Source organism: Lonchura striata, chromosome 12, assembly GCF_050655825.1.
Source record: "Lonchura striata isolate lonStrDom1 chromosome 12, ASM5065582v1, whole genome shotgun sequence".
NCBI lineage: Eukaryota > Metazoa > Chordata > Aves > Passeriformes > Estrildidae > Lonchura > Lonchura striata.
Genome location: NC_140714.1, coordinates 8,842,386 through 8,862,105, shown reverse-complemented (window position 1 = coordinate 8,862,105; position 19,720 = coordinate 8,842,386). Strand labels below are relative to the sequence as shown.

The 19,720-nt window shown below is 50.7% G+C and overlaps 1 protein-coding gene and 1 long non-coding RNA gene across 3 annotated transcripts in view; one reads left to right on the top strand and one right to left on the bottom strand.

Annotated features, from left to right (window-relative positions):
* Window positions 1–19,332, bottom strand: part of FAM107A (family with sequence similarity 107 member A) — a 27,692-nt gene extending 8,360 nt beyond the window's left edge. The window contains exons 1-2 of one of the 2 annotated variants that reach the window (XM_021530829.4): window positions 19,046–19,332; window positions 8,245–8,308 (exon numbers count right to left, since the gene is read on the bottom strand). In XM_021530829.4, the coding sequence (XP_021386504.1) occupies window positions 8,245–8,308; window positions 19,046–19,069 (88 nt within the window). In that variant the 5' untranslated portion in view covers window positions 19,070–19,332. Of the gene's footprint in view, window positions 1–6,880; window positions 7,016–8,244; window positions 8,309–19,045 lie in introns of those variants that run through there. The other variant, XM_021530839.4, reaches the window with a different exon arrangement.
* On the top strand, window positions 7,525–19,720 carry LOC146766244 (uncharacterized). The gene is made up of 2 exons (XR_014958118.1): window positions 7,525–11,621; window positions 12,038–19,720. It is a non-coding gene; the product is annotated as an uncharacterized LOC146766244 (long non-coding RNA).

The window sequence follows — 19,720 nt, the reverse complement described above, 5'->3', positions numbered from 1 at the left end:
GTGGCCAGTGCCCTACTGCTTTGGGCACAAAGGAAAACAAATCAGAGCCCATTACAGGAGTGTAATTGGGGTGAATAGTTCGGTACATATTTAAAGGGTGCTTGGAAGCTGCAACCAGTAATTTTTTGTGTCACATTATTTTCCTCTAGGATCACACATTCCCTTCTGCTGGCAGAAGGGAAGGTGGTGTGGTTTGATGTTTGGTGGCAAGTGCCAGGCTGACTCAAACCCTTGCAGGGCTGGACTCCCCAGACTGAAACTGGGACCTCAGCCTTGCCTTCCAGAGAGATGCAGGGACTGAAGAACAGCCAAGGGTTAAGGCAGTGCAATTTCATGGCTAATTTTTGTTAGATGAAAGACAGGTTTGGAACAATGAGAAAATGTATCAGATTTTCGCTGGGGTAAAATGGCTTCATTTTTTTCTTGCCTTATTTCTTTTTTCTTTCTTTCTCCACAGAAGAGGCAGAGAAAAGACAAGGAAGGAAGGTACAAAAGCAAAGGTTTGTTTTGGCATGAATGAAGTGGTTGAACTCCTATTTCAAATGGCAAAGCTACATCTTCATTTTTGAAACAAAAAGGTCTCTCCATGGAGTAACTTCAATAAAATGCCAGGTGTTTTTAATGGAAGCACAGTTTTTGGAAGCTGTGTTAATAGACTAGGCTTAATGTTACTGTGTCATCCCACTGCCCTCTCCTGCTGTTCCTGTGTAGTCCAGAGCTGCCTCCAGTGACACAGATGCCCACAGTTGCTTGTGTGTTGGTACCAAATCGTGATGCATGTCAGGAGAAGGGCTGGGACATGCCCATCTTGGATTTGCCTATCTTAAATCCACTTGATGTGCTCTGCTATGGGATAATGCTGTGAGTAGCGAGCATGGAAGGATTATGCAGCCAACCAAGCCTGAAGGACCAACCTGAGTGTGTAAATGGCTGAAACTCAAGTGACTTTGGTATCTTTCTCTGGACCAATTAGCTCTTGTGTCCTGTTGCTAAGCTCTTGGGGCATTGGTGCAGCACGGCTATTTATTAAATGCTGTTTTCCCCTGCCTTCATGATGTATGTTTTTCCTTTTGCAACTCAGGACTGGGAGTCCCTTCTTCCCTACCCCAAGACCCAGATTTTGGGAGATTTGCTTGGGAGATTTGCTTTCTCCATATCCACGTAGGTCCAACACCCAGCAATGCACACCCATGGAATGGTGTCATCCAGTCCTTCAGTCTGGGCTTGTGGTGTTTCCCCAGACACCCAGCATGATCAAGGAAGGGCCCCTCTTCTGTCTTGCATGGCATTTTGAGGGAACACTATGTTGAGCCTGGAGGTTTTGGATGGGCTAATGTAGTTATTTCCAGACTGCAGCAATCTAATGTTGCATGACTGAGGCTTGCAAAGTAACAGCAATTTATCAACCTATTTACTGAAGGCAGATAGGGAACTTTTCCCTTAAACTAGTACAAATTAAGAGAAAAACTGGGAAGGAAGGAGTGGGAGGAATTGAAACGGACTGGAAGCTTTTCTGCACCAGTTCTGTTAAACCAGCATGTGAAAGTCCTCATGAGGAGTGCAGTTTGCCTTAATAATCTGCGGGGGCCAGGACACAGCAGGTACTTTTGTGCTTGGTTTTCATAGCACTAGAGGTGCCTAGGGGTGTGCAGAAACCCACCTCGAGGGTTTGGCTTCCCGTGGGTGTCTGTACTGCTGCCCCAAGGACAAAGTCAAAGCCTTGACAGGGACTGGAAGGAGCCTTAAACCTCTCTACAAGAATAACACTTTAAACCTTCAGAAGCTGCCAGCCTGGAACAATTCAAGAAATGTCTTCATTTACACTGAGCAGAATAAGAAAAATGAGAATATAAAAATACTGGCATGTTTGGAGCTTGGGGTTATGCTGAAGATGGGGCATCCTTTCTCCTCAGGTTGGCAAATAGGACCCAGTGCAAAATGTCAGGGAGTAGATCTATCATCTCTGAGACCTGAGGTAATGCATGTTCATGTAACAGAGACAGAGTGCTATCAGCCTGCTTTTTGTCATTATTTATGGTGCTGGAGGTGTAAATCAAGCCAGGTCTCTGCAGTGGATTTACAGCAGGATGTCTGTTTTTGCATGATTCAGCTGCAGATCAATGAACAAGGCTCTGCTCCGGCACCTGCCTGGCCACCATCATAAATCAGCAAAAGGTGTTGGACATTTTTATTTTGTTCTTTGCAAGATACAAACAAAAAAATACATGTGGATGTTAATACCCCCTGCTGCGCTGAGGAAGACAATGTGACTTTTTAAATAGGTCTGCTTTGGAGTGTTGCTTATAAAAAGTAACTCTGTTTGCTTCAACGCACTCAGGCTTTTGCTTGCTTTTAGGTAATTTCCCTTTCCTCATTTCTAGAAGGTCAAGGCTTTCTAGGGAATGTGTGTTTCCAGCTGCTTTTCTGTTAGTAAAAAGCAAGACTGCCAGGATGAGGATGCCAGGGCCCCTGGCAGGTACTTGGACATCACACATGGAGTTATCTCCTCTCTCAGCTGTAGTGCGAAATGAGCCTTCAGTCTCTATTAGTTTTCTAGGAGACCACACACAATTTTCAGCATCTTTGAGGTGGCCCAGTGAGCAGACACCCTCCTGCCCTAGGGTTGGGACTGACTGGAGGAGAAAAGTGACATTTTAATATCTTGTTCTGTTCTGACCTAAAGCAAACCCCAAATTCCTGCTCAGACCACCTGGAAATACTTTTAAATCCCCTAGTTCCTGGGAGAGTTGCAATAAAACCATCACTCTGCAATCCTGGGACAAATTGTTTCCACTTCTGATTATGCTCAGCCAGAATCTTTTTGGGAAACGGGATATCAGGCAGCTTTGGTGCAGCACTAAATACTTTTGAAAGCATGAATGCTACAAATATATATTAAATATGCTCTACTAGGAGTGTAAAACAGGGTGTGCTGCTTGGGGTGCTGAGTGGCTTTTGTGCTGTCCCCCAGAACAAGGAGAAAGGTTTAACCTGCTCCTGGAGAAGAGGAAGAAGAGGAGGAGGGAGAGGACTGGCTCATGCCCAAGGGCAGGCATTGGACATGAGGGTTTGGCCACAACTGGAGCTGGGCTATGCTTCCTTTGGCTGCTGCTGCTTTTTGGTTTTCCCTCACAAGGAGGAGATGCCCTTCACAGAACATTTATTTAGGATTAAGCAACTTGTCTCCTGGTGGTGGATTTCTGTGTAAGCCCCTCTGTGTCAGAGCTGTGCACTGCTGCTGGCAGCCTCTGCTACCTTCCTGTTGGGATGGAAATAATCCCCAGGAATGTTAAAGGGATTAACAGTCCTGGAAAGGGCAGGTAACCTGAGGGATGCAGCTCTGTTTATGGCTGCCTACATGGCTACAGCTGTTCTTTACAAGGGAAAAATGAAACAGGTTGGAAATGGAGTTAATCCATAGCTATTGGATTTAGAAAGCTGTTGGATTTAGAGTGGAGATCTGAGGTCCTGCCCAGCACCTGTCAACTTGCACCTGTACAGGACAATGGAGGGTGCAGCAAGACAGCAGCTGCTTTTTGCAGGTTTTTAAGTGAAATGCCTGACCTGTGTTTTGCCAAGGTTTCCTGACATCCTGCCCCCTGTGACAACTCATTTTTTCCCTGCACATCCCTCAGCCCTTTCCCATGCCACCTGCATCTTTAAACTGCAAAGCTGTCAGTGCTGCCTTCTGCAGCACAGGTCAGTGTTCAACTTTAGCTGAAATCTGGAAAGCAAATGTAGCTCACAGTGTTTTATTTCTACTGTCTGTGTCATTTGAAAACTGAACTAGAGCATCTCAGAAGAGTTTTCTCAATAGGGCCAGATGATGACCAAACTGATTTTGTTAAAAATATTGTATTGGCATCCATTTCTGGGCAGATAATGGGCCTTTGGGAAATGCCACCCATGTAAAAACAGTCAGAAGGCATTATTTTGGGAGTGAGATCTAAAGTCAGAGGACATTTCTGTATGTAACCTTGTGAGACCCTGTCACTTGTAGAAGGGATAAGGCTGGAAAAAACCTCAGGATGTCCAGGGTCAGAGCCCTGGACTGGGTTTGTAAAACCACTGATCCAGAGACTACTTCCTGAGCAGAAATGATCACTTACAAATGTGGTTACGGGGAAGAACCTCTGTTTTTCTAGATGCCTGGGATTGATTAATGAATGAGTCTTTTTTAAAGAACCAAGAGATTAATGAAGGGCTGCTGACAGCAGCTGGTCATACACGTCCTGCAAGTCAGGTGGCTGCAAAGCCAACACACCAGTGTGGGCCAGCAGAGCGAGTTTAAAGCTGTTTACACAAGTAGCCTGAGCCTGGGGAGTAATGGGGGTTTCTGACACTTTTAACTGCAATTATGGGGGGAACCATCCCTTTTCTGGGCCTCAGACCTGAACAGCATCCAGTCCCTGGGGAACCCTCCTTTCCTCAGGGTGAGAGTACTGTCTCTTACCCCTCTTGGGAAGGCTGAGAGGAGCAGGGCCTGTCCTCACTCCCCACAGGAGTTTGCATGTACAGGTGGAGGTGTGTGGGATCTTTAAACCAGCCTCTGTTACTTTTAAGCACTTGCATGCTTCTCTGTTAATCAGAACTTAACTTTTTTTTTCATTTTAGAGTATGAATTTTCTGTCAATGTATTTCCAGTGTCTGAAGTGCAGCTGGAGTTTGGCTCTACAGCTTTTCTTGTGAGAGAGTAATGGCAGAAAAGGTCATGCTATATGTTAAGTCCTACAAAGAATGAAGGTAAAAGTTTGTTATTGGTTTTGGATTCTTCAATTGATGGCACTTGCTATGATCTTCCTAGTGTTAATTAACTTATTTTAGAAATATGGAATAGCTGGGGTTGGCAAAATGGGAAAGAATTCCATGTCAGTCTCTGAAAGCCCTAAAGCTTTGTCTGATGACAGCAGCTTTCAGGTGTGCACCTGAATTGCAGAGGATCATCTGCCAGGAGGACAGCAGGTTTGACCTCAAAGTCGGGCACTTGCTTGAGGAAGCCCCTTGTGCATGGTCGGTGGGTTCAGGTCAGAGGGAGGCACCTGGATTTGGGGCTGCTTGATGGGGAGGCTCGCAGTGCCTGGACACCCTTTGGTGGGTGAATCCCCACAGCTGAGCCCACAAAATGTGCCTTATCACCCCAGTAATCTGTGTGCTGCTGTTACAACAACCTGGAACAAAATATCTGTAATTCACATTAGCCTAATGACTGCTGTGGCTTACTGCCCTGGTGATGGATGATTGTGACGTTAATAATGATAATAATAATGATAATAATAATAATAAGGTGAGTCCAAAGATTGGCAGATGCTAAACATTACCCTCCCTGGGTGAGAAGGCACCAGCTCCCACCCTCACCGTGATTTTCCTCTCCTCTGGCTCCAGCTGTGCCAGCAGCTCGGGAGCACCTCATACCAACAGACCTGGCACAGTCCCCTGTGCTTGTCACCAGGCGACCGTACCTCTGATAAATGATCTGTGTGCTCAGGGAAGGAGTCAAAGAGCCTTTGTCTGCTTTTAATCTATAGTTTTAAATAATTGAGCAAGGCTAATTCTGGTATTTATAATGCAATAGGGTGAGTGTAACTCGATGTGACTGCTTTGGGAAGCAGTTCCCAGCTATCAAGTGGCTGCCTCAGGGCAGCAGGCACTCACACCCCAGGTCCCCTTGCCTTCACTCAGCCTTGACAGTCAGAAATAAACCCCACGGGGTCACAAGGTCAGAAAGGCAGAGAAAACCCTAATGAAAATGTAAAACAGGGCTGGAGAACACGTCTCTGCAGCTCCCAGCACTGCTGCCACGTGTCACCACTGTTCCGACCTCTGTGTCTCTGCTGAGCACATGCTGGGGATGGGGCTGCTCACCTGTACAGCCAGTGCTCCCCTCCAGCACAGCCAGCATTCTCTCACTGGTGTAGCCAGTCTCCCCAGTTTGTCCCCAGTCCTCTTGCCCTTGCTGAGCCCCGTGCCAGCACTGCAGCCCCCAGGGCTGGGTCCTCCATCTGCACCAGCACTGCACCTGCCTAAGGGAGCACAGAGCAGGTGCTGGGCTCTGCCCTGGCTGCTCACCTGCCATCACCAGGTGAAGGACTCTGGATGTCACCATGGTCATCCACTGAACTTTGCACATGGATTTAGAAGAGAGAAATCTCACCAGGGTTGAGGCTTGCTGAGCTGTCTGGCATGTAGAAGTTACCAGCTGGAAATACTTGTACTGTCAGGCAGCAGCAAAGTGCCTCTCTTCTGGCAGGCAGGACTGGGTGTGCTGGTTAATAATTTCATTTAATTACCTTGGACTGTGATAAGCAAAGATAGCAAGGCTGGGATCTTTGTCTGTTAGCAATCACCAAGACGTCCCATGCCTTTTACAAGCAGCATGTGGAGCACTGGTTTAGTTTTGTTTGACTGTAGCAGATGCTTAGCAGTCCCTCTTGACAATCATAAACTTAGTTTTAATATCTCACCAAATATTTGCTCTGCACATTTGCCCGCCAATGACAGAGATGCACATCAATCAGTAATGAATGCTTAAAGTTAAAAGGTATTTTGTTAAACACAGAAAATATCCTCCTATGTTGACTTGTAGGGATCGCATTAGCCCCCTATCCAGCCCGGTGCTTCTTCAAGAAGGTCTGAATTGCAGGATGGGTATTGTAAGGGAATTTCTTGTGATATATGGAAAGGCAGAAGCAGAAGGGCAAGCTTCTCAACCAGCTACAGAACTAGTACAGTAACATGATATCTCAAATAAAACTAAAACCAGGTCCCAATTCACCTGTGTGCACAGTGCAGAGCAATCCCAGGGGATGAAGCAGCCCATCCCCGCAGAAGGGAGCACCAGCGCAGCGAGGATCCCCGGGGCAGCTGGGGGCCCTGGGCTTACCTGATTTCCTTAGCGAGGCCCTGGGGAGCCCGGGGGGCAGCTGCTGCCCTGTGCCCCACGACATGGGGCTGCGCGGCCGAGGCTGCTGCCGCCCGCCCTGGCGCCTCGGTGACTTCTGGCCGCTCCAAGGAGGCTGTCCGGCCGCTGGCAGGTGTGTGCGGTGGCAGCAGGGACGGAAGGTCACGGGGAGGTGGCAGCTGCGTCCCTCCCTGCTGCTCCTGCCACCCCACCAGCACCTCCCCGGGCGCTGAGCTCAGCTGGCAGCACCGCTGGCCTTGCTCACTCTTCGGTGCCGGTCCCTCTGCCGCCCTGAAAACTTCTTCCCTTTGCTCTTTGTTGCCTGATGGTGTTTTCCCAGGACAGATGAACAGGCTGATCGCTTTTCCTCGCCAGAGCAAACAGCTCTGTGCGTGCCCAGGCACCCGAGCTGCCTGCTCGGCACAGCCACTGCTGCTGGAGGAGAGGTCGTGTCCCTGCTCCACGGAGGACGATTTCTCCTCAACGTGCCTTAACCACGCTCCTGGAGAAATCAGATCGCCCCAGAGGAAGCCGCACGCCCACTCTCTTTAGCAACCACTGCAACAGCCAAGCCGGCACCAGGGCAACCGCTCGAGCTATCGTGATTATTCCCTGGCATGTTGCAACACCCCGCCATCCACCAAGTGCTGCACAGGGGTAAGGGCTGCCAGAGGGAGAAGCAGCCCCTACACGGGGGCAGCAGAGCTTATGTGATGCCACAGCATTGCTGCCCCAGGTCTGCTGCTGGAAGCAACCCCTGCCTGAACTGGGCTCCTCATCCCCATCGTCACTGTGGCTGGAAGGAGCCGTGTTGGCTGTCCCTGAACTGCCACAGCCTGGGAAACCAAAGGCTGCAAAGGTGGGGGAGAAGAAGGGGTTAAACCACTCCAGAAACTCCTTTTGGCTCTTCAGTGGGTTCTGTGGTCCAGTTCTGCCCAGGTTGCCCAGTGCCAGCCTGCAGGTTCTCAGTGTCCCGGGCCCAGGAGACTCAGGGTGAAGGAAAACCATTTCCACACAGAGGAAGGGGATAGGGAAAGCTGGGGGGGCACCACTGGGGTGCCCAGTCACCTTCACACTCTGTGGCACCCAAGGTTGCATTGTCCAGGCCATGTCATGGCCTGACACTCCTGGTCCTGTGAAGGACTGGAGAAAGAAGCCTGGTTTTCACAAACATAGGGGTGCTCTTTCACTTACTTTCACTTTTCCACAGTTTGCACCTCTCCACATCTCAATGTTTTCTCCCATCCCAGCCAAGGGCTCAGCAGCACCAGGTGTGAGCCGAAGGCCCAGCCCCTCCCAGTTTCCTCCAAAGCTCTTTAGGGTCAGCATGGGCTGCTGGCACTCACCTGAGCTGCCACTCCCTGGCTTCTTGCTTCCACTTGGACCCTTGGACTGAAGGGAATATTCTTTCTGGATGAAAAGACAAGAGAGAAATGAGAAAAGACTGTACAGGTATTGCTCTATCACAGGAAATGAGACATAGGAGAAGTTGCCGGTCCTTTGCTAGCAGAGACTAAAAAAAATTATTATAATTTTTAACCTCCTGAGCAGGAGCTGTTCAATTTAATTGACATGAGGCCTCAGATGCAGGAGAGGAGAGGCAGGCTGGTCCTTACTCCAGTGTGTGTGGTGTGTGTCTGTGTGCTTGTGAGTGCAGTCAGTCTGACCTGTCCAGCCGTGGATTACTCACAGGCAGGGTTTGGAAGATCCCACAGAGCTTTTGCATCTAAACCAAGGCTGTGGCAAAGAAGCCTTTAAGTGGGGAGGTTATGCAGATTTCTGCTCAAGCTGTGACCTCACAGCCCATGTGTGCCCCACAAGATTTTCATGGCCCAGCAGACTCCCCTCACATCATGTGTTGTCCCGTGGCCTGTCTGCTCATTGCACATTCCAAAAATACCATTTGGCTCAATTTGAATGGAAAAGAAAATGGATACACATCTGTGCTATTCCCCTTGGGTCACCTTTGAACAAATTTCAGGTCTGTGAGTTCACTGGAGATGTCACAGGGGGATGAGAGCATTGATCTAAACCTGTTCTGAGCTCCCAAGGAAGTTTGGTTATGGCTGGTGGATGTGGGAATGGAAAAGGGCTGTGATCCATCAACATCTGCTTTTAACTGAGTAAAATCAGAAAAAGGCCAGCTAAATTTTCTGGATATATTTCTGATGTACCCTCGTGCCTGACCAGCTGCACATCTGGGCTCCTGTCCTGCAGAGAGGAGGAGGAAGTGGGTTTGTGGGGTGCTGAGCCAAGGGACTTTTCATGGCAAAGCTCTTTTTCCAGGAGCTCCTTGGAGAACAGTTCTCTTTGCCATCTAAATTAGTAAGCAATCTCCCCCTGTGCTCCTGTGTCTTTGAGATTAACAAAAAGCCTTTGTGCTGCCCCTGTAGCTCCCTGAAGGTTACTTTGTGAGGGTGTTGATTGCTGGGTGAGATTTATCTGGAGTGGCTCCTGCAGACAAGGAGTTGCGTCATTCACCAGCTGCCCTGTGTGTCTTAGGAAGTGGCTTCATGTCCAAGGAGAAGGTGACATAGGGAGATCATTCCAGCATCACTCATTGCATCTCCTGTACACAGGATGGTTCAGTTGTCGCTGGGAATGCTGCAGGGGTTTTTTTGGGAGGTCTTCCTTGGAGGTATCACCCCAGAGGAGTGAGCCCAGGGTGTCCCTGAGTCAGCAGCTGGCATGCCCAGGCAGCTCTGGGATAGCTCTGGAACAGCTCTGGTACAGCTCTCTGACATGTGGCACAGAGGGCTCATCCCTTGGGAATTGGGCTCTCTGTGATGGGGAAATGACATGGTTTTCTCATTCAATGGGCACATAAAGAGAAAATAATGCTGCACCGGGAGTGTTGCTGGCAGGTGGCTGTATGGTTATTAATGAGTAATGGGAATAGGAAAATGGTTCTGGAGAAGCCCAGAGCCAGGTTCTTGTTACCAGGGCTGTTCATTAGATGGACTTTTAGCTGCTGATATTGACTGCTGGTTGTCATCTCTTTAGCCAATTGCTGTGGCAAGAAAGGAGCTTTCTTGTGTGGACATGTCTCCTGTGTATTAAAAAACCCCAGATGTGTCAAGCCAGTTCCCAACACCAACACTCGCCCTCCCTGGATGGGCAATGCTGCCCACTGATACGAGTGCAGTGACAGTGGCAGTGACAGTGTGTGCCTGCTGAAGAGCCTGGCTGCAGCTGGGAGGGACAGAGCAAACAGCTCTGCATGGATTTTTATTAAATCTCCACTCTCAGCATGGGGTTGGGATGGCAGCATCACTGCCAGTCATGTCAGGCTCCCAGTCTGCAGGCAGAACTTTATTCTGCTCAAGTCATCTAGGGCTGGACTCAAAGGCCTGCTGCAGGGGGCCCTGGAGGCTGGTTAAACATTTGCTCTGCTGAGTTAATGCTTGATGTGGGCTGAGGTGCTGCTTTGTGGTGCTAGGGGCTGGCTGTGCAGCCCAGCCTTCCCTCCCACCCTGTGGCACCAGGTCCCAGCACAGCCTCTGTGCAATCCCAGTACAACCTCAGAAGTCATGCTGGTTGCACTGTGGTGGTGACCTCGGTGGTGACAAAGCCAAAAGCAGGGAATGTGTAGGCTGGTCAGACCATGCTGGGGCCCTGGTACCCTGTCACCTCTTGGCACAGGTTGGTTGGTAACACACTCCTGCTAATCTCCACTGGAGCCATTAGTGTATTTGCAGAGCAGGACAGCTTTTCTTTGCACCTCCCCAGCTCACCAGGGCAGTTAATGATTGCCCAGGTGATGGAGACTTTTGCCTGCTCCCTGTGGGATAAATTAGGTTATGGCACTCTGTCCCCAGCCAGCTGAGGGACAGGTGTTATAGTCAGAGGGTTTAATTTATCACAGGGAGGGCTCAGATAGGGAGTTTGTGTTGCAGTAAATGGGCAGAAAATACCTGCTATTTCCCAAACCCTTCTATTTCCATGTGAAAACCACTTCTGTGTGCAGTGTGACTGCATCTTGCCAGGAGTAAAAAGAAGCAATAACATCTAGGATCAGATAGAAGCACTGTGCTCCTCTGCACTGAGCAGGACAGTCCTGGAGACATTGCTGATGGGAGCAGGTGCTGCTTCCAACCTGCAGGCCAGCTCCTCCTGCCTGGGATCCCCATCCTGCTTTGACCATGTCAATGAGGACACCCACTGTTTCAGCTGGAATTAGCCTGGTGATTAAGTGGGTTAAATCCCATAGAGCAACACAAGGTATAAATAGTAAGTAGTTCCATGCTTTACGTGCACTATTCTGTGTTACTCCCAAGCATCCTGGGCATCTCAGTGTCCTGGCAGGACTGTTCCTGGTACAGCAAGAAGCTCCTGCAGCAAATGTCTGGAGGCAGCATCACAGGCATGGGCTGCTTTGGGCCACCAGCTCTAACCACTGTCCTCCTCCCTGGCTCCCCACTAGGGGAGTGCAATGCTCCTGCTGAAGCTTAAAGCCAGCCAATTTGAATAAACCATTAATCAGTGTTATTTGTCCCATGTGGGTGCTGTGATGTTTACTTGTAGCACAGCTGACAGTAATTTTGGACTCTGTTTGTGCTCTGACGAAAGCAGGGAAAAGAGCCAACAGCACGGTCAGAGTGAGAGCCATGGAAAGGGGGATGAGAATGGCTTCAGTCAGGTTCAGATCAATACAGGTGCCATTAAGATGCAGTATCAGAGCATCTGTATTACACTGTAGCCAGAGTCAGAGCTATTGAATTAGGTAAGAAATTGTTGCAATCTGATCGGGGTGATAAAGAGGTATAAAAGTAGGCAATGTGTGACTGTCCCACATGTCTGCTTTGGGAGGGAGACACCATTAGCAGGGTGAGACATTGCTCAACCTATTTAGGAGTAGATGGACTCAGAGAAAGGTACTTTGTCCCTAAGGTGCTGTAGCAGCTCCTGACATTGGTGTGCAATTAATGACCACATCCATTGATTAAAATAGTCTTATTGCCGAACATAGAGACTTTGAAAGGAGTTGTCATGACCAGGAACAAGGTTCATTGATGGCTGGGAGATCAAAGCCAGCATTTCTGTGTCTGATGAAGCCACAAAACATGTAGCTTAGAGGTTAACTAAATTGTTCTCTACCATTGCTTTTGATTAACTCCAAATACCTTTTGCTCTTTTCAGTGCTCTGTATGAAAACATCTCGTACATGCCCCTGGACTCTGAGATGCCATCTGAGCTGTTGCCTAAATATCCTGTGTTATTGCTGAATTTTGGTCTATCTCTGCTAATTTGTGGCAGCTGGGACTGATCCAGAGACATCAATGAAGTCATCCACTGGAAGGAACTTTGGAGGATTAGTAAGACTTTTTTCCCATCTATGATGTCAATGCACAAAAATCTGTCAGCTCAGTTGTTTTGCTGCAAAGTCCTGCCATGTGAGGTGTTGAGGTTTATTTGATTCAGCAAGTTGGGGTCATGTTTGCTGGGATGACACCGTGTTTTTGGTAAGGAGAAACACAGAAAATCAGCAACACAGCCCAATGCCTCACACTGCTGCTTATTCCCTGAAGGCATTGGCCAAAGGAAGCGCTGCAGTTCAGATTAATTTCCAAAATTTCTTGAGGGCTAGGAAAGGCAGTGTAACATCCTGATCCCTCTGGAGTTTACAGACTGGGCTCTGCCCTCCTGGTGGTGGTCAGGATGAGGCTGCTCTCAGGATTGTTGTGAGAAACTGCATGTTCCTGTCTCTTGCAGAGGCAGAGCAGTGCCGGGTTTGGGAGGGTTCCTCCTTGGCAGGGAGCTTGACTGCACATTCCTGTGCTCCCAGCCCATTATGGGACGCTGCTACATTGGCAGATTTTGCAATCGGGACGGGCAGGCTCCCAGGAGTCGGTGTCCAGGCACATCCCAGCATTCCTGGGCCAGCAGCTGCTGCCATGGCGCTGCCCTTGTCATGGGAAGGGGTCTTGGAGCCACCACAGCACCCAGTGTGTGCCTCAGCCCTGCCCCATCGCTCCCCGTCCTGTGCCCGTGCCCAGCCCTCCATGCACACCCGCCCAGAGGGAGCTGGTTTTTCAAACCAAGCTGAGCTTGTATTACTCCTGGTCCCTGGCCACAGCCATAGCTGATTTCACTATCATATTGCAAAGGACTCTAAGAAATATCAAGTTATTGGTGTAAGATTTCATTGCTGGTCTTTTGACCTCTACAAGTCTGCAGCTTTTCTTGGGTTGAAGTGAGCTGAGGGCAGATGCATGTGGCCACTCTCACAAAAGCAGCCAGCAGCCTCAAGGATATTTCAACCACAGAAATTTGTAAATTTAGGCTTACAGAAGGGGATCAGGCTCTTGGTCTGCCCATGGGGTCAGGCTGACACTCCTCAGCTCCTGTGTCAGTGTCTGGGAGCACCAGCCAGGTGGCCACTTTGCTGCCTAGTCGAGTAGAAAATTGTAAATGCTTCAAATAGTGCTTGGTGTTATTTTATTCATAAAGAACACACAATTTGACACAGATGAGTGCTGTGCTGACCCCTGCCTGTCTTTTTCACCAATGTCATTCTCCCTCCCAAATCCCTGTGGCCCCAGAAGGCAAGCACAGCCCTCCTGTGGTGTGAAAGCTGGCAAATCGAGTCCCATGTCACCGACTGTCAACTAAAAAGGAAAAAAAAAACCTCAAATAAAGCAGGGAGGCAGCAGCATGGGGATGGAGGTTTGCTGGAGCTGCCAGCCCGGGGCAGGGAGCTTGGTGGAACTTCCCACCGTGGCTGAGCCAACGCTGCTCCCAGCACACGGCTGGGGAGGGGGAGTGCAACACACCAGACCTCAGCAGAAAACTTCCTGCAGATTAATGAGAGCAATCAGTGGCAGGGCTCAGCCCCACAGCAGCCACTGCACAAGGCTCGTTTGTCAGCATTGGAGCTGGCTGTGAGGCCTGACATCCCACTGAGAAGGGCACGGAGAGGCTCTTGGCACAAAGCAGAGCAGTGCACACACCGATAGACCAGCTGTTCTGCCTTGATCCCTAAGGAAGTCCTGGCTTGCAGTTCATTGCTTTTTAATCTGGTCCCTTGCAAAGTGCAGAGCACACACCACCTCTGCATACCAGAGCAAAGCCAAATTGTAGCCCTGTTCACTGTTGGAGATACCTGTATCACCCACCTTGGTGTTGTCAGCAGCAGTTAAAAGTTGTTGCTGCAATGGATAAACCAATTTTTACGTGTCTCAGGAGCTTATTCTTGCCCTGTGCTGGAGATATGATACCACTGCTGATATGAAAGACGGCTCCACTATTTCTGGGGATGCTGCTGATTGCACAGGAAGAACATCAGTCACTGGCACAAAAGGACTCCAACAGCTTTGGAGTGAATTGTTGTCATGCTGCAGAGAGACCATTAAGACACTCTAAAATGCCTTGAAGAATGTTGTTTTGCGAAAAGTGAGGCTTATGCCACATGATTAATAGGGACAGTGTTTATTTTTGGCACAGTGTCATGCTGTCCTGGAGCTGCCAGGCTGCAGTGGCATCATCACTCAATTTCACAACTAGGGACCATATGTTAGGGGCCAAGGATAGAGCTGCCATCAGAAATTTGCTCTTATGACACTCCCCTGTTGGGCTCTTTACCTGCCCAGGGTCACTTGAATTGCTCCTTACCTTGGAAAAATGGAGTTTGTGAAAAGCAAGGGCAGAAATGCCTGACCAGCCCCAGGCACTGCTGGTAGCAAATAGCCAAAGCAGAGTGGGGTCTGATCCCTGTGTGCCAGCTGGGTCCTGTGCAGAGGAGACCCCAAAGGAAGGGGCCAGAAGGGAGGAAGTTTGGCTGTTGTCTGGGATGAAATGCCACCTGCCAGGCTGCAAATACCACCACAAGCTGCAAATGGAGGAGGCAGAGGAGGAAGACATGAAGCATCCCTGTTAATGCAGGGTTCAGAAGGAGGCAGCAGATGCCACTTAAGCCCCCCAGGAGCAGAGAGAACCAGTGAAGCCTTTAATTACTTTAATCTATTTTTATTTGAGGACTGCTGAGCCATCCCAGAGCCAGCAGCTGCAGCATTTCCCATGCATTGCTGTTCTTGGTCTCTCCATGAGCACATAGTGCACCTCCCCTCAGTCTGAGCCCTCTCCATGACCCCCTTGCAACCCCAGTGCTGCAGGCAGCATTAGCCAGTGCTGGATAACCTCTGCTCTCACCCTGGAGGGTCTGGCAGCAGATTCCTCTGTGTCCTGCTGAGCACCATCACCCGTGGATCAAACCCTTGTGCCGCTTGTCATGTATGAAGGCAGAATTTCAGCCTGGGCTAGCGGTGTCCAAGTGAGTTCCCAGTCTCACTGAGGCCATTTGGGCTCTCTCAGGACCAGAATCTCAGCCTGTTTGGTGGCAGGGAGTGAATTATATTAGGTGTTGGAGCTGGCTTACTGGTGCTGTATAGATGCTTGGGATGGAGAAGTAAGAAATCAAGCTACAATCTCATTCTAGGAGCTAGAGCAGCCCCATTGTAATGAGTTTGGCTTCTGAGAGCTGGGATGCTACAGCATGTTACTTTAAAAGCTACAAAAGCTCAGAGCAGTGTCTCCACTTAGAGTCTCCATGTGTCACCATCTGTGGGACCTTAAAGGGTTGAAAAAGAGGAAGGCAAGAGACAGGATAAAGTCACCTTAAAGGGCTTCTGTAGAAGTTTTGGGACCAGCCCTGGCCCAGCTCTCCACTCTTGACTGTGCTGTCAGACAGATGAGAGGACTTAGAGATGTTTGCTGTCTCATGATAGCAGAACCATTATTTTCTGGGTGTGTGTTATTTTTGCCCAGAAATGGGCTTTTTATCACTATTGTCCCCACTCTTGAGGCACTTTGGGACTTTCCTGCTGTAGTTCTCATCCCTGCCTCTCTAAGCAAGCTTGTTGCAGGCAGCACATGCAAACCCTTCTCCCCAGGAAGCTCAATGCTCAAGGACTCTGAAACATTGTGGCTCCTGATTGCCATCTGGTTTTTGGATTGCTCCCGGGGCCAGTGCCACCAAACAGCCTTTGGCATTCTGTGACTGTCAGTGGACTTGCTCTGCTCAGGGATGGCTGGGGCTGCAGTGCCTGAGCAGGCAGGGTCCCTTGGAGGGATCTTGTGCTGCCCAGGCACAGGGATGCTTCCAAAGAGCTGGCAGGGACACTGGCTACCAGCTTGGTGAAATACTTGTCAGGGAGAGCCAGGGAAATCCCACTGTGCCTGCAGCTCTGTGGAGCATGATGGAGCAGAGGTGTCCCTGCTCACTGCCTTGGAGTAATATTTCCTCCCAGGTGAGAGGGGCTGCTGGACCATGGGTCTTCCTTGGGGTGTCACAAGGTGCTGGCTGTTTCAGACCTCTTTGTCCTTCTGTGGCACAGGCTAAAACACTTCTCTGGCCAGACTCTGGGGGTCCCTCACTAGTGGGGCAATTCATGCTTGTGGGGAAATCCCACCAGCAGCTCCCAGGAGTGCTTGTCCTGTCCTGCTCAGATGGAGGAGTTTTAAAGGATGTTCTCAAAGCCCTGTTTTCAGCATGGGCAGCCAGGTACTCTGGTTTGCCTGAATAAGCAGAACCTCTCTCCCTGGCACTGGCGTGCTGCCCCTTGTTGTTCTAAACCAGCCACAGAGCAAAGCTCCCTGCTCAGCAGCAGGGCTAATCCAGGCTCATCTGACATTAGTGTAAACTGACACTCTTGGGAATTTGGGGACAGAGAACTTTCCCTGGGGAAACAGCCACTATGCAAACTCTGTCTTGAGAAAGCATGGAGAAAAGAATTGTAGAGGTGCAGGTGCCTGGGAACAACCTCCTCCACTGCCAGAGGGTCTGGAGCATCTGCCCTGGCACCCTGGGGATCTGTTGCTGATGAGGCTGTGCTTGCAGATTATTTGAAGGATGTTTGCTGGGGTTAGAGGGATGTCAGCCACACCAGTGGGGCTGAGGCCCTGCAGAGCAGAGGAATCAGCAGGGAATCATCACCAGCTCTGCAGCACGCACGAACCAGCCTGTGGCAAAGTCCTTGCCTTCCCTTCAAGAGAAGGGCAGCCCAGCAAAAATCTGTGTCTTGCTGGAGCCCTGCTGTTGGCTTGGGCCCACAGAACACTGGTGATACGAGAAGAGTTTTTTTGGGACTAGATGCAGCCTTTTAAAATAAAAATGTCCTCGGAGCCACGCTGGCAGCCTTTCCGGACCCTTTTGTTGTGGAGCTGGGGATTGCCTTGCACTCCACAATCCACTACTGTAATCCCCTTGGAGTGCTGTTCTGGACTAAGCCTGAAAGAGGTGCAGCTGGGACTGCTAATGCAGGCTGTGCTGGCCAGGGGTGCTGAGCCCTGCTCTGTGCTCTGGGTCCTCTCTGGGCTGCTGCTGACACATGGGCTCAGCCCTGGCAGGTCCCTGTGCCCTGAGCTGTGCCTCAGGTCCCTGAGCCCTGGTTCTGCAAGGGCTGGGGGAAGGGAAGCTTTCCTGTCACCTGGACTCATCCTGCTCTTCAGGAGAGCTGGATCCTGCTGTTCACACCCACCCTGGAAAGGCAGCAGAAAGAATTGTCTTGTTTTCATCTCCCACCAGCATCAGCCTAAGGGTAAAGAACCAGGAGCTGCCAGTCAGACGTCCCTGCTTGGTGCCAGCTGGGCAGTGGCACAGGCTTTTGTCAACCCAGGCAACATTCGGGAGGCTGAAATGGGAGTGACATCTCTGACCTTTTGGTACCCATGAAAGTAAAACTGTCTCAGCTTTTAGGAGCTGCCAGGAAGCTGGAGAGCCTGAGCTCCCAGCAGCGTTTCAAAGCCAGGCCATTCAGTGCTGGGCTGTGGTGGGATCATGGTGTTTCAGAGAGAGGGAACAGTGGGCAAAGTTGTCCAAAAGCAGCCTGGTCTTGTGGTCAGGAGGCTGGCATGGGCTGCTTTGTATGCAGCGGGGCTTAACTGGGTGGCACTGAGCCAAGCCTGACCTAACCAGCTTATTTCCCTGCTCCCAGTAATGCCTCTACAAATGCGCCGGGGCCTGAAGGTCAGGGCCACATGAGCAGGGGCCTGGGGATTAGCTGTGGGCAGAGCATGGCTCCTCCTGGGCGTGTTGTAGTCCTGAGCCACAGGAACAGCCACAGGAACAGCCTCGGCTCCGGTGTGTGCTGGAGCCAGCCCTGCCTTGGGAGCTGGGATGGGAGCTGGAGCAGCTGGGGCTGGCTGGGAGCAGCACCTCCTGCACCTGGCACTTCTCAGAAGTCCAGAAAAACAGATACATCTTTACTACTCCCACTCCAGCTCTGATTTTCCTTCTGGGTGTTGGTCACGCTGGCCAATGGCCAGTTTTTCACATGCTTGCCCTGCAAGGGTGTCTAGCTTTGGCTTTGGAAGAAAGTCCAGCAAGTTGGCAAAATTCTGAGAGGCACTTAGTGACCATACCTCTGAAGGCCTCAGTCATGCTCAGCTGAGCATGAAGGGTCCCTGTTGGGGCAAAGGGTCACCTCTGTCCCCATTCCAGTGGAAGTTATTACCTAGTGTAGTACACAGGAATGTTTCTCTTAGACCTGGGAGATGAGCTATGGAAGTCTTACTCCAGACAGGGCATTGCACCTGAGCAGGGATGATGCATCTCTAGGCACTGATGTCATAAACCATGGAAGCAAAATGACATGCAACATCCTCATCACAACCATCTCCAGCCACCTCTGCAGGGCTCTGACTCCATAAAACTCCTTCCATTTGGAGCTATTTGACCACTCTCCCCAGGGAATCTGGAGGACAGGGATACGTGTTGGTGCTGTGGGACCCGGCCCAGCCCCTCCCTGTCCTGGGAGGGAGTTGGCATCAATTCCCAGGCCAAGAAACACTCAGGACTTGCTTTGCCCTGCATCTACAGGAGACATCCCAGAGGCTGCTGGAGGCATTCAGAACAAATCTAACATTTCTCCCTAGAGAACAAAACTTTGTCTGTCCTAAAGCCACACTTGCAATGCTCTCACCCCCTCCTTGCTGTCCTGAAATCCCCGGCAGGCCGCGATGCTGAGCCCATTAGACGGAATTACTTAACGCGGCGCTGCTGGGAGGCACCACACCCAGGAGCGGTCCCTTCCCTTAATCGCGGCTGCCGCAGCACGCGTGGGGCAGAGCGGGCCCCATGTGAGCACAGGGTGCCTTCTCCATCGCCTCTCGCACCGCAGCCCGAGGAGAACCGCCCCGGCAGCTTTTTACCTTTTTGCCGTGAGACGCCCCCATGGTGGCTGCGCAGGCTGCGGGAGCCGCCGGCTCGCTGCGGTCACGGCCCCGTCACAGCGGCGGGGACAGGCGGCCCTGCTGCTCCCGGCCCCTCCGCCGCTGCTGTGGGGAGCCGAGGGTGAAATCCAGCCCGAGTGTGGCGGGCTCGGGGGGGAAAGCTCGCTTTTCCTCCCTTCTTCCAGCACGTGGAGAACTCATTTTCTTCATGCACCTAACGGCTGGCTCGCACCCAGGCTCTGCCCGGGCACAAAGGCAGCTTTCATGCTGTGGATGCCCGGTTTCTAAGCCGGGATCCGTATTTTGAGAGGCTGTGGAAGATTACAGTAATTGCACTTGACAGGGCAAGATGTCACAGGATGCGGATTCGCCCAGCTGCGGCCCGGCACCCGCAGGTCCTTGCCTGTGGCATCTTTCCTAGATACTCCTTTGGTGCTTTGCCCAAATGGACCCTTAAATATAAAGAAAGATTATCCCTCTTCTGCCTCTGTATCCTGGCTCCCAGCTCCTGTTGCAGCACTGGATTTTGCAAACTTTGCTCCCACAAACATCCCAGGTTGCCTGTTTGCTGCTGCAGCCTTGGTGCCTCCTGTGACCCCAGGTGAGCCCAGGTTACCTGAAGCTGCATTCTGGGAGTCTGGGCAGCTCAGGCTT